A 12,895-nucleotide genomic window follows, 5' to 3' on the forward strand; every position below is an offset into this window, starting at 1 on the left:
TGCTGAATTACAGACCTGTGGGCACCAGGTTAAACAGCAGAGAAGGAAGAGTTTGTGATAAAAGCAAGGATACAGCTTAGAATGGGTGAACACAGAGCTGCACAAGTGTGGTGGGTTGACCTCAGCCTGCAGCCACCCACACCCCCCACTCTTCCTCAACAGGAGAGAAAAGAAAATTAACAAACTCATGGCTCAACATAAAAACCACTGAGATCCCTGACCAGCTGCTGCCATGAGCAGAACAGACTTGATTTGGGGAAAACTAATTTAGTGCATTGTCAATATAAATAAGTTTGGATGGTGAGAAATGAAGACAAAATTAAAACAGCACCTTGCACACCCCCTCACTTCTCCCCTGCTCCAGCCCAAGTCCTGGAATGGCTGCAGGAGATCCCTGCAGTGCTTTGAGCATTCCACAGGGATGGCAGGGCTGCTCCTCGCCCTTGTCCCAGCCCTCCTGGGCAGCACTTTGTGCTCTCACACCTTTCTTCATGGTAAGGTCCACAGCATTGCTGACAGGCTGTGGGCATGGACACCCACCCAGCCAGGAAATAGAGGAGAGGAAAGCTGGACCTCTCCAATGAATCTCTCAAAATGGAAGGGAAATTATAGACAAAAGCCACCAAAAGTCACTGCCAGCTCCAAGGGACTGGGCTGAAGAGGAGCTCATGCAGAAGGAGAGGCTGTTTGGGTGGGGAATGTGTGGAAATAATCCCATGAGGAGCAATCTGTGCCAGGGGCTGGCCTTAATGAGCTCCCTGTCGTGGCACATGGGAAACTCCACGAGTGCTCCCAGGTGGCACACACAGCCAATTCTGTCACAGACACGTTTTCTGAAAAATCCTTTCTTTGGGATTTTTCCTCCTGAGAAGCTGAGAGGCCTCAGGAACAGTATGTAACCAATGGTTATCTGCTGCTGTGGAATGCAACAGGTGCATCTGTGATTGGTCTCATGTGGTTGTTTCTAATTAATAGCCAATCACAGTCCAGCTGGCTCGGACAGAGAGTCCGAGTCACAAACCTTTGTTATCATTCCTTCTTTTTCTATTCTTAGCTAGCCTTCTGAAGAAATCTTTTCTTCTATTCTTTTAGTATAGTTTTAATGTAATAGATATCATAAAATAATAAATCAGCCTTCTGAAACATGGAGTCAGATCCTCCTCTCTTCCCTCACCCTGGGACCCCTGTGAACACCACCACACACTTTATCCCAGCACAGACAGGGAATGAAACCCACCCAGGCCTGGTCCAGGCCATCCCTGGGACAGCAAGGCACTTCTGGATGGCTCCTTCTGGCCCTCAGCACACATCCCCAAGGGTGAGCTGTGCTGTGATTCACCCACAGGGATGCTGAGGGCTGCATAAGGGATGTGACCGTGTTCACAGGGGCCTGAGGATGAGGGAAGAGAGGAGGATCTGACTCCATGTTTCAGAAGGCTGATTTATTATTTCATGATATCTATTACATTAAAACTATACTAAAAGAATAGAAGAAAGGATTTCATCAGAAGGCTGGCTAAGAATAGAAGAAGAAGGAATGATAAAGGTTCTCGGACTCTCTGTCCGAGCCAGCTGGGCTGTGATTGGCCATTAATTAGAAACAACCACATGAGACCAATCACAGATGCACCTGTTGCATTCCACAGCAGCAGATAACCATTGTTTGCATTTTGTTCCTGAGGCCTCTCAGCTTCTCAGGAGAAAAAATCCTAAGGAAAGGATTTTTCATAAAAGATGTCTGTGACAAAGGGCTGCATTGATGAGGCAGGAAGCTGAAGCATGGAGCAGAAATGCATGACTGCATGGAAAAAAACCCATCAGAGGTGCAGCCAGACAAGTGACCCTCTTGGATAATAAGGTGATGTGGTCCAGCACTGGGATGTGATGGAGAAGGAGCTGCCATCCCTCCCAGAGGGGCTGTGGTGTTCTGACAGGATCAGAACAGCAAACAGAGCAGGGCTGGGTGAATGTGACTGTGCATCTCACCCCACACCCAGCCTGCCTCTGCATCTCCAGGCAGGCTGGCCTCAGAGCAGCAGCCAGCAACATCCCTGTCACAACCACTTAGCCCTGCCAGAAGTAGCAGAAGAAGAACCTCTACATCACAAAGTGGTTCAAGGCAGCTGGGCAGGGCTTTAGCCTGGCAGTGACTCACCAGAAATGCTCCCAGGGCTCCCTGTGTGCAAGGGGCTGTGCAGGGCTCCCCTCACTGGCCCTGCTGTGGTCCCAAAGCTCAGCTGTGCATTCCCCCAGCCTCTGCCCTCCCCAGGGATGCCATTTCCTACCTGCCTGGTGGCTCTGGGTTTAACCCTGCTGGAAGGAAGAGTCTGGGCCCCAGGGGTTTTTAGGTACCTATTTTTGAGGTGGTGTTCTTTGACACCTTTCCCTTGTATTGTAAAGGTCAGCTCACACACCCCAGAGGGAACACTCTCACAGTGATTAAAAACCCCAAAAAATTAGAGAAGAAAAGTTTAGTTCTTGCATTATTTGCCCAGTTCAGGCTGTGTAAATTTCATGTTTCTTCCTCAGACACAAGAACCTTCTTCCCTTCCCTGCTCATTTGGGTAAGCTGGGAACAACAACTTTTGCTGCCTACAAAGTAGTTGGGACACAGCCCCAAAGTTGCCTGCATATGACGGTGTTTCAAACCTCAGAAATAAGTACAGGGCACAAGCACCAGCTGAAGAGACTTCCAGCAGCCAGACATCAAGTCACCAGCTCCAGGAATCAGCTCTCACACCCAGCAGCAGCAGCAGCAACACAGACAGGTTTGCTGCACTCATTATTGTAATGAAGCTCATTAAAGTCCCAAGGGAGGCTGTTCCACAACATCCCAAGTGCAGTGCATCCTGTAATCACCATTTCCACCTTTCCCAGAGCCTCCCAGAGTGGGTCAGGTCAGAGGGGCCACTGCAGGTCACCCAGCCCTGCTCAGGCAGGGTCCCCTTGAGCACCTTCCTCCGATGGATTTTGAATATCCCCAGGGAATGAGAGCCCACAGCCCCCCAGGGCAGCCTGCTCCAGTGCCCAGCTCACCCTCACAGTAAAGTTCTACCCCATTTCTTGGTGGAATTCCCCGTGCATCAGTTTCTGCCCATTGCTTCCCATCCTGTCCCTTGGCACTACCAAGAAGAGCCTGGCTGTGAAAAAAAAAAAACCCAAACATCCAAAAGGTGATTGAGAGTGGCCTGGAGAGGGACAGAGGGATGGAAGGAGCACCTTGGCAGGTGTGATGACATCCCTAAACACTCCCAGATCCAGGCCATGGTCAGAGTTCAGGGAAGGGCACACAGGAACCACAGGAAGAGTCAGCTTTCCTTGTGTCATCCTCGTGAATGCAGTGTAACCTCACAGTGGATCTGGGCAGGGACACCTTTGGGAGGGCAGGGATGTAAACCCAAAGGAAGAATTGGGAGGAAAGAAGCAGAAAAACATCCAGAGATACACAAGTCTGCAGTCAAATGAAGCCTATTAGCACAGGCATGGAGCTACTCCCTGCAGCCCTCTATTTCAACAGGTTTATTTCCTTTCATCCTATTTCCAAGTTCACACCCTGGTACAAGGCAGCAGATTTCCCCCTCTCCAACCAGAAAATTCATAAGAGATGTAAAAGGGGAGGGATGAGGAGAGAGAAACATAACAAAAGTTTTAAAATGTAAAATTTTTCACTAGACAAGTCCAATCCCTCGTACAACCACTCTTTAAGACCACGCTGCAAGGGCAGATTTCACACCCCTCACAGTCCCATGACAACGAGCTTTTTTGCCTTTTTCGTCATGCAAAGTGTTTAGGTATTTCACTGTGACTCACTGCAGTAAAAAATAGGGGCCTGATCAAATTTTTTTCAAATGTCAATTTGATTTTTTTTCAAATGGCAATTTTATTAATTTCTCAATGCAGCAGCTGTAGCTCATGAGCTCCATGGCCATAGCTACACCCTGGGTATTTCACAAACACCAGCCAGCACTTCCCAATGCATCACAACAGAGACAACATCCAAGCTTTACAGTTCCCTGGAATCTTTTTGCCTCACCTCCAGATAATTTTTCCACTGAAGAGCTTGTGCAGCTCAGCCTCAGTGGGAAGCAGCGAGCCCAGCACAGGAGGCATCAGCGCTGATGCACCTGGTGCTCTTTGCACAGAGCCCACTGCTCCCAGCCCTGCCGTGTCTGAGCTCCGGGTGCATTTTTGGAGATGCCAAGCCAGGAATTGACCTCTGCAGCAAAATCCGAGTCACCCCCAGTAATTAAAAATGCCCTGGGTTGGTGACTCCACAAGCTTTGGCTCTCCCTGCCACAGCCCTGCTGTGGGAGGAGGGATTTCTCCAACAGGTCTGGAGAAACATCTCCTTCAAAAGGGACGAGCTCGCTCCTCATCACCAGCACAACATTTCCTTTCTGTTTATGGCCCTGCCTCTGGGGGTACACTGTGACAGATTTCCAAACCAGTCACCCTTGAAATCCTTTCTGACCAGTTACTGACACAGAAACTTGTAGCTTCTGATAACCTTCTTAAAAGCTCTTTCGCCGCTTTTGTTTTTTCCCTTTTAATAAAAGAAAAAAAAAAGGAAAAGAAAAAGAAAAAAAAACAGAAAATAAAAGGAAACGGGAGGGGGAAAAGGGAAACGGGAGGGGGAAAAGGGAAACGGGAGGGAGAAAAGGGAAACGGGAGGGGAAAAAGGGAAACGGGAGCGGAAAAAGGGAAACAGGAGGGAAAAAAGGGAAACAGGAGGGAAAAAAGTTTCCTCAGTTTTCATCTTGTGCAAACCGAGCGGGGCCGGTCCGGGACAGAACCACCGGCACCGGGGACAGCCGGGACCCAGGGACAGCGGGACACCCCGGGACACACGGCCGGGACCCCGCTCTCGCAGCATCCCCGCATCCCGCACACAGCGCTGCCAAGGTGGAACCCTCGAGGTTTCCAAGAAAAGGAGAGCATTTTCCTCATCCTGACCGATAAAAGCTTTTTTTAAAATTTATCATGACTTATCTGAGGAAATTGAATACAAAAGAAAAGCCGTAATCGATTTTAACACCTTTCTCTCACCTTTTGAGTTCTCACCCAAATGCTCGTTCTCATCCTCACGTCTCTGATGCCAATCACTGCCCTACCTAGCAAATACGAAAAAAGGAATAATTTTAGCTACTCTCATGTTTCTTTTTAACACCGCAATCACATAAGTCGTGAAGAAGATCACCAGAAACAATTTTTACTTCAAACTTCAACAAAAATCACTCTGAATCCTCCCCCCAGCCCAGCATTTTTTGTGGATTGCATTTCTGGAGACATTTGTGGAGTGCATTTCTGCTCTCTGCGGGAAAATTAACAGGAGCGCCTCACAAGAGCATCTTATCAACCTTTATCTGGCAGCAGACAAAGCCACTAAGTGCAGGCGTTTGTCGGCCAGCAGCGCAAAGATTCCCCGTTATTGGAGCGGTACTTGGGGCTCTGAAGGCACAGCCCGGCGCTCTCACACAAACATGCATAGGCTTTATCCCTCCTCTCAGCCACCTCATATACATGCAGATGTGCCCTGGCTCCGCTCTGCCGTCAGCGCTTACCTGGGCTGGAGGATGGTGCCGACAAATCCTCAGCAAGGGGCAGCACCCAGAAAGAAAGAGTTTCGGGTTTTTATCTGCTGCTCTGCTGGAGCCAACCGGCCCCAAATCCCCACTCAGATCCCCAAAAGCTGAAGCCTGGGTTTCTAGGAACTCGCGTGAGGTCTGGAAAACAGGATCCTCTGCAAAAGGCCAAACTTTAGCTCCAAGTGATGCCTCTGTCCACGCTTTAAAGTCGTAAAGAACCAGAGCCTCATCCCATGTGCTTCTGGTTTAGAAAGTAACACTTTTTTGTTGTTTGTTTGAATGCCAAGGGTTACTCAGCTTTGGGCCTCCGATATCAGCATCTCTACTGACAAGTTTGGTGGTCACTGCCTTTTAGGAACACAAGGATCCATGTCCAAGCACTGGACAGTGATTCTGGCAGTTTAGGACCTGCCCCAGAGGTCACTGACACTTTGACCATTTGGCCTCTGAAATCACACATTTTCCTGGCATCTCCTGCTCTGAACGTCCTCCAGCTTCTCCCATGTTTTCTCTGGATTTCACCACACCTTAACGCTAAATATAGAGCGCCATTTTCAGGTAATTAGAGATTCTTAATTAATTAGAGTCATGGATTTAAAGATTCAAAGCTTGACAAATGAGCTCAGGCAAATTTTGCTGCAAGAGTTGGAGAAAATTACTGGTCCCAGGTAGCTGCCCTGGCGCTGTGCTGGAGGTTAATTACTGTTTCTCCAAAATATGTGTGCCTCTGTCCCAGCTCCAATCCAGCACCCAGCTCAGCTCCAGCTCTGTGCTCTCGGCTCTCCAGCAGACCTGCAGCTGTTCATGGAGTTTGGGGTTTTCTCCTTTCTCCGTGGAGCTGATGTGATGCAAAGAGGGAAGGACAGGATGAAGACCTGGCAGAAGTAATTTCTGCTTCCAGACAGGATCCCTGTTGCCAGAGAGCTGAAATCAAATATTTTCCTTTCTCTCTCTCTGTTTAGCCATGGAGCTGGCAGAATTTTCAACCACTTTCTGTCACTAAAGAACTATTTCAATCAATTACAAATAATTGTTTTATTGCAGCAATCAGCTGGAGAACATTATCTTTCCAGCCCTTGGTTTTAACTGCTGCTTCCCCCTTGGTTTTATGCTGATTGACCCGGAAATATAAACTCTGAGCTCACCTAAAAGATCTCTCCTGTTCTTTGGGTCATTCTCTGCACTTTCTGCTGCACTCACAAGTATTTGAGTTTTGTGGCACAGAGCAAGTGTCTATATTATTCCATGCTGTTAATTCTAAATTATGGGCACAAAATATTCCCTATGAATATTTAGGGAATGTGTCATGGCACAGTAGTAGCCTGTGAGAAAAGCCTTCACAAGAACCAGTTAAAAAGGGCTGTTTAGCTAAAAGGGAGGGAAAAGGGAATATTTGTGGGCAGCCCTTACACAACAATGGTACATGGAAACCAGCTGGAGCATCCCTGTGAGACACAGGAGCATCCAGTGACTGCAAAGTGGCATCTGAAACTGGCAATAAACTTATTTCTATAACCCTGTGAAAGCGAAAAGGGAAGAGGGAGAAGACAGCAAATGATACAGGACAGAATCAGAAAATCTCCTAAGAAATGGTTCCAGGGGAGCCCCTGAGGGGTTTTGGCAGAGAGGGTCACCCATGGATGGTGGGACACGAGGCAGAGAAATGTTCTGACTGCCACAACTGCTTGGAGAACACCCAGATTTCACAAAACCACGTCTGGCTTTGGGAACAAATTCCCAAATTCATTTCCTGTGGCTCAGCTCCTTGGGTCACCATCCCAAATGGACCGTGTAGGGTTTGTCAAAACTGGCTCCAGGTTCCCCACACAAAACCTGCATTATCAATGAACACATCATTCCAGAGATTTATTTTAGTGACAGGGAAGTATCTTTGTCCCTAACCTTGTGTTCTCTTGGTGAAGTTACAGTTTGGGAACAAAGTGTGAACATCACCCCATTTTTTTTCAAAATAAATAAAAATAAAATAAAATAAAATAAAATAAAATAAAATAAAATAAAATAAAATAAAATAAAATAAATCATGCAGCTGATGCATGCAGAAGCAGTTGCCAAAGGCAGCCCAAACCCCTGTCAGGAGGGAGGCTCCAAACCACAATTAGGCCAAAATATCTACAAGGGTGTACATAAACACTCCATGCAGGAAAAAAAAAAGAGAAAAAAGGGCTGCAACAAAGCAAAGCCAGCTACCACAGCAAGGCAGACCCATTTCAAGCTGCATTTCTGGGTTTACTCATATTGCAAAATTCTGAAGGGACAGGCAGCAGGGCTGCAGCCAAGAGTCAGGGAGAAACAATAAATAACAGTGGAATAAGTGGAGGGCAAATTAAAACTGAGTCAAGAATAAAGTGAACTGAAATCAGTTACTAAATTAAGACAAAAGTTCTATTTTTATTTAATATTTTACTGGTTTCTCGTCATTATTTCTCTCTGAAGCTGCAAACACCGGGGAAAAAAGTTTATTTTTAAACAGAAAGCAGCAATGCCATGAAGTCCCACAGTTTGATGAGGTGGACTCTTGGCTAAGCCTCAGGTTTGCAGTGAATGCTGTGTGGCACTCAGGGCTCTCTCAGGGGATCAAGGCCATGCCCTGGGTGCCACGGGGGGAAGGAAGGAAGCAGCTCCATGGATCCACCTGGGCTCCAACATCCTGATGCTCAACAGCCACCCAGGCCAGAGATGGATGAAATATTTTCTTTTTCCACAAGGCAATTTCTTACTGAGTGACATAAATTCTAGTGCTTTATAGTTATTTATCAAATTTTTGTAGGAGGACAGCGCTTTGATAATTTTTTCTTTTCAACCCCTGTAAGTTTAAAGCCTTTTTTCCTTCACACTATGACCAAACATCTTCTTTTGATGGGAGATGGGCAAAGATTGGACAGAGTGATGTGAATGGTCCATTTCCAAAGGAAATGAAAAAAACTTCTGAAGAGCCTTACACTAAAACTTTATCTTTTAGCCAGCTCAGGAATAATCAGTGTAAAAACAGTAAAAACATGAAATTTTGAGGATCAGGAAAGAGCACATGCCTTCTTGAGTGCACATATTCCTTAAGATTAATAGCTTTGGGTGAGACAAGTTAAAATGTCCTATTCAGGGGATGGAACAGAAGACATTGCTGCTGTTTCATGGTGCTGGCACAGCTTAGAAGGTGGTTGAGCTTCAAAAGAATATCCCAGTTGAAATTTAGAGTAAAGAAAAGCTCTAAGGTAATGGAAACTCCACATTTCCAGTGTCCCACACATATGAATAGAACCCGAGTCAGTACATTAGACAATTGACTGGCTTTGCTTGAATGCATGCAGGAATAAATGGAAACATCCTTATTTCCTATCCCAAGGGGCAATTATTTCACTGCCTGGGTTTTGTGCATTAAAAAAAAAAAAAAGAAAGCAAGATTCCATTGTCTGGTAGCTCAAATATCTTCCTATATATGCTGGGTAAGCAGCCCAGCAGCAGAAAGAGGAAAAAAAGGCACAAAACTGTGGCATTGCATTCCCTAAACAAACTCTCGCCATACCCAGCAGATTTCTGTGTATAAATATACAAAATCCATAAAAATACCCTTCAGGAGGGCAGCTTGTTTGTGTTTTTCAGAAGTTCTGTTAGTCATCATGTGTCCTGGCTGTGCCTGTGCCTACAGATGGTCCAAAATGCTCATTTCTGAAATGCTACAATGAGTCTAACAAATGCAAAGGCTGGAATTTCACACCTCTTTAGGAGAGAAGGGGACTGGATTGCAACTCAGACCCAGCTTTTCCTCCCAGTTCAGCACTGACAGGCATTCATGTCTTTGTGCTTCCCTCTCCGTTCTTCTCCCTGCACACCTCCTGTGGTTTTCCTTTATCCTTGAAAGGGAAAATGAGAACATAAACATGGTTTATAAGCAAGGTGTTCAGAAATGGCACATTTTGCCTCTTTTACACATCTCTGGAAGATACAGTGGCGTGATGTGACCTGGGCTCTCACTTGACAGCCCAGTGCCACCTTCCTCAAGGGCTGAGCAGCTCTTGCAGGGCCAAGGACACACCCTAAGGCCCAGATTTAGGTTCCTTTTTCAGAAAGCACTGGAAAAACGAGCTAAATTTCTCTTCAGGAAGGTTTGTTCAGCTATTTTGCATCTGAGACACCGAAAATTCCAGCTCCTGCCTCACTCCTATGGCACAAAGCACTTTGAGGACTTCCTGCAAAATCTCAACTTCCTCAAATCAGTAAAATTCAGCCAAAACCGGATGGGAGACCTCTCAAATCCCACACCCCAGGTTTTTGTGAGTATTTGGAGACAGATTATTGCAGTACAGGCAGACTGAGCAGGAGACAAGGCTGGTGGGATTGGTTTTCATTGAGAGGCAGCCTCGCGGGGTTTGTGTTTGAGCTGCCTAGTTAAGCAGGCAGAAGGCAAGATCATGACATCTTAGGAAGGGAGGGAAAAAAAAAAGAAAAGATTCTTGGAGATACATAACGTGTTTAATTGAAACCATTAGTTTTACTGGCAAACAGCTTCATCTTTCTGTTCTGTTAATCCGAACAAAGTGCTGCAATTATGACTCAATACATAATGTCCTCTAGTGCTACTCATGTGCCCCACATTCCCCCAGCAGAGAAAGAAAACAGAGCTGCTCTCAGTTAACAAAACATTCCATGCTTCTAGCCAGAATACTTTTATTATATGGTTATCATATACATCAGAATTATAGTGGGAACATTTACAAATATGTGAAGATAGCTCAGAACCTCCGTTATTCACATACACACTAACTCACACACTCAGGTTTTTTTTTTTTTGCATGTCTACTCAGTTACCAGGTGAATGATGCACAAAATTATTGCTTTGTGAACAAACACCTCAGATTAAATCTAATCTTCAGTGGCAAGAATCGAGATTAAAAAAAAAAAAAGTCTTAAATACCCTGTATAACATACCTGTGCATAAACCTAAAGATATGTTTAGCTTACCCAATACCTTTGAAATACTTACCAAAATTAAAATTTGAAGCCCATTTATAAAAAAAAGTATTAAAAAGTTCACCATTATTTACAAATCCGATTAAATTACACATAAATAAATATTTACATTCAACACACTGCTTCCCTTAATACACATAAAGCCTCCCTGGAAGTATTTTTGGCCTTAGTAGGCAAAAAAAAAAAGTTTAAAAAAAAGTTATGTGCCTATTCTTTCAAGTTTGCCCCCCAAATTTAAAAACAAGACAATATAAATATGTGAATAAAGCTGCAATATCCTTAGACACAGAAAGTGAATTTTCTAAAAGTATTTTCATTTTGAACTAGTCCTCGTTAAAAAAATACCCAGATAATATAAACTGCAGCCAACATTGCTGCAGTTTTTAAAAGCCTGAATATTTCTGTAAAAAATTAGCATGTCAAATGCCATCTGAAGTCTAGTCGGATTTTAGTACTCTATGTTAATCTGAAAAGAAAGGAAAAAAAAAAGTAAAAGAGAACAAAAAAAAAAAGAAAGAAACTAAACGGATTAAAAAAATCAACCCCACAGAATAATCTTACTATTTTCAGGTGTTTATAAAAAAAAATTAATGTACATAAATCTCTATACCACTGCTTAATACTGTTTTATTGTTACTGTTGCGTTTTGAGAGAATGAACCCCTGAAATTGCATCAGAGAGCAGAACAGGCTTCCATCTAAAATCTGTCTCTTAAAAACTACACATGAAGCTGGTCAGCCACGAGATACCGAGATGTGGAAAAGGAATCTAAATAAATCTCTGTGGATAATTCCATCAACCCCCCCTTTATAGCACCACTGTAACAGCAAAGGATTCAATACACTTGTCCCGAGTACTTATCTCCAGGTAATTGCTCCACACAACAGGGATACTGCAGCTTTTAGCAACACTTGTCCCACGGATCCAGCAGGAGTGAAGATCCTGAATGATTTTTATTTTCCTCCCCTTTTTCCCCTTGTTTCTTTAAAAAAAAAAAAAAAAAAAAAAAAAAAATAAAACCACCCAAATCTCTATATTCCCCCTGGCAAGAAGATGAGAGTCTGTGTAGGAGGAAGGGCAGAGTCTGGTTTTCCTTTCACTTCCTGTGCTTGTCCATTTTGTCAATGGTTTTGTTGGTCTCTGCGGGGCTCTGGTCGCCAGCGTTCATGTAGGATTTGTCTGCTATTTTTAACGCCTCGTTTAGGTAGTTCTGCACGGATGTCATGGCAGCACAGATGGCAGCGCTCCCAAAGCCATGTGTGATCAGGCTGAAATGAGTCAAACAGCCCTGGATGCCAGGGTCCAAGATGGGGCTGGGCCTCGTGTTTCCAAGGGGAGTTCTGTCCTGAGTGAGGAGGTCTGTGAATTCCTTACAGATCTGCCTGCAACACACAAAGGGCTCACGCTTTACACCACAGAAACAAACTGAAATAACAAAGAGATCTGCATCGAACATTTGGCATTTGTGGCGGGAACTAGGAGAAATTCAGTGTCTAAATTAAAAACAAAAACAAAGAAGAAATTAGCATCACGTTCAAACTGGATTAGATTTCCACGTTTCTGTTTATTAACACCACTTTCTGATGAACCTTCTGCTGCATCCCCATCACAAAAACACTCTGCAAAATAAACTCTGCACCTCTGGTGCCTGCCTGGCTCTGCATCATTTGCTCCAGATTTGGAGCGGGGAGTGGGAATTCAGTGCTGGTTTCTCTGAGAACTTTCCCAGCTGGAGCAGCTGAAGAGGAGATTTAATTTAGTTGTGTATATTCCATGTATATGTAGGGAGGCCGAGGCCCTGATCCTGCAAACACTCACACATATGCCTGGCAAAACATGAGTGCTTAATAATGCTCCAGCATATGTTGTTTGCTGCTTGTAAATCTGTCCCCTTGAAGGGATTTCACAGGAGCTGAGCAATCTTAACAGAATCATCACTTTATCAGAATTTCTCAATCACAAACATCTTCTAGGGGATTTTTATTAGTGCCAGTAACAATGCCAATAAGGAAAATACTCAGGAGCAGGAGGAGTGCTCAGGAAAAATTAGCACAATATTCAAACTATAGGCAAGGGAGACTAGATTTCTAGATTTGTAAATTTTTGAGAGCTATTATTGTAAAAGAAGATATTTTTTAAAAGGAGGCTGGATGGATTCAACACCAGGAGTGTGTTTTGCACTCCTGTTGTGAGCACAAAGCCAGGGTAATTTTCTCAGCAGTTTAGGCAGGTTTTTCTCAGCTCCTCTGCAGAGTGAGGGTGCTGCCAAAAGCAGGGAATTCCATCCACCCCAAACCAGAAAACATCTCAGAGCAGGACAAACC

The 12,895-nt window shown here is 44.7% G+C and overlaps 1 protein-coding gene across 1 annotated transcript in view; it reads right to left on the minus strand.

The window, feature by feature from the left end:
- Positions 1 to 10,228: 10,228 nt before the first annotated feature.
- TFAP2C (transcription factor AP-2 gamma) overlaps positions 10,229 to 12,895 on the minus strand; it is an 8,748-nt gene continuing 6,081 nt past the window's right edge. The window contains exon 7 of the mRNA XM_014308067.2: positions 10,229 to 11,953. Coding sequence (XP_014163542.1) covers positions 11,668 to 11,953 — 286 coding nt within the window. The 3' untranslated portion in view covers positions 10,229 to 11,667. The remainder of the gene's footprint in view (positions 11,954 to 12,895) is intronic.

The sequence above is a fragment of the Geospiza fortis genome, unplaced genomic scaffold, assembly GCF_000277835.1.
Source record: "Geospiza fortis unplaced genomic scaffold, GeoFor_1.0 scaffold361, whole genome shotgun sequence".
Classification (NCBI taxonomy): domain Eukaryota; kingdom Metazoa; phylum Chordata; class Aves; order Passeriformes; family Thraupidae; genus Geospiza; species Geospiza fortis.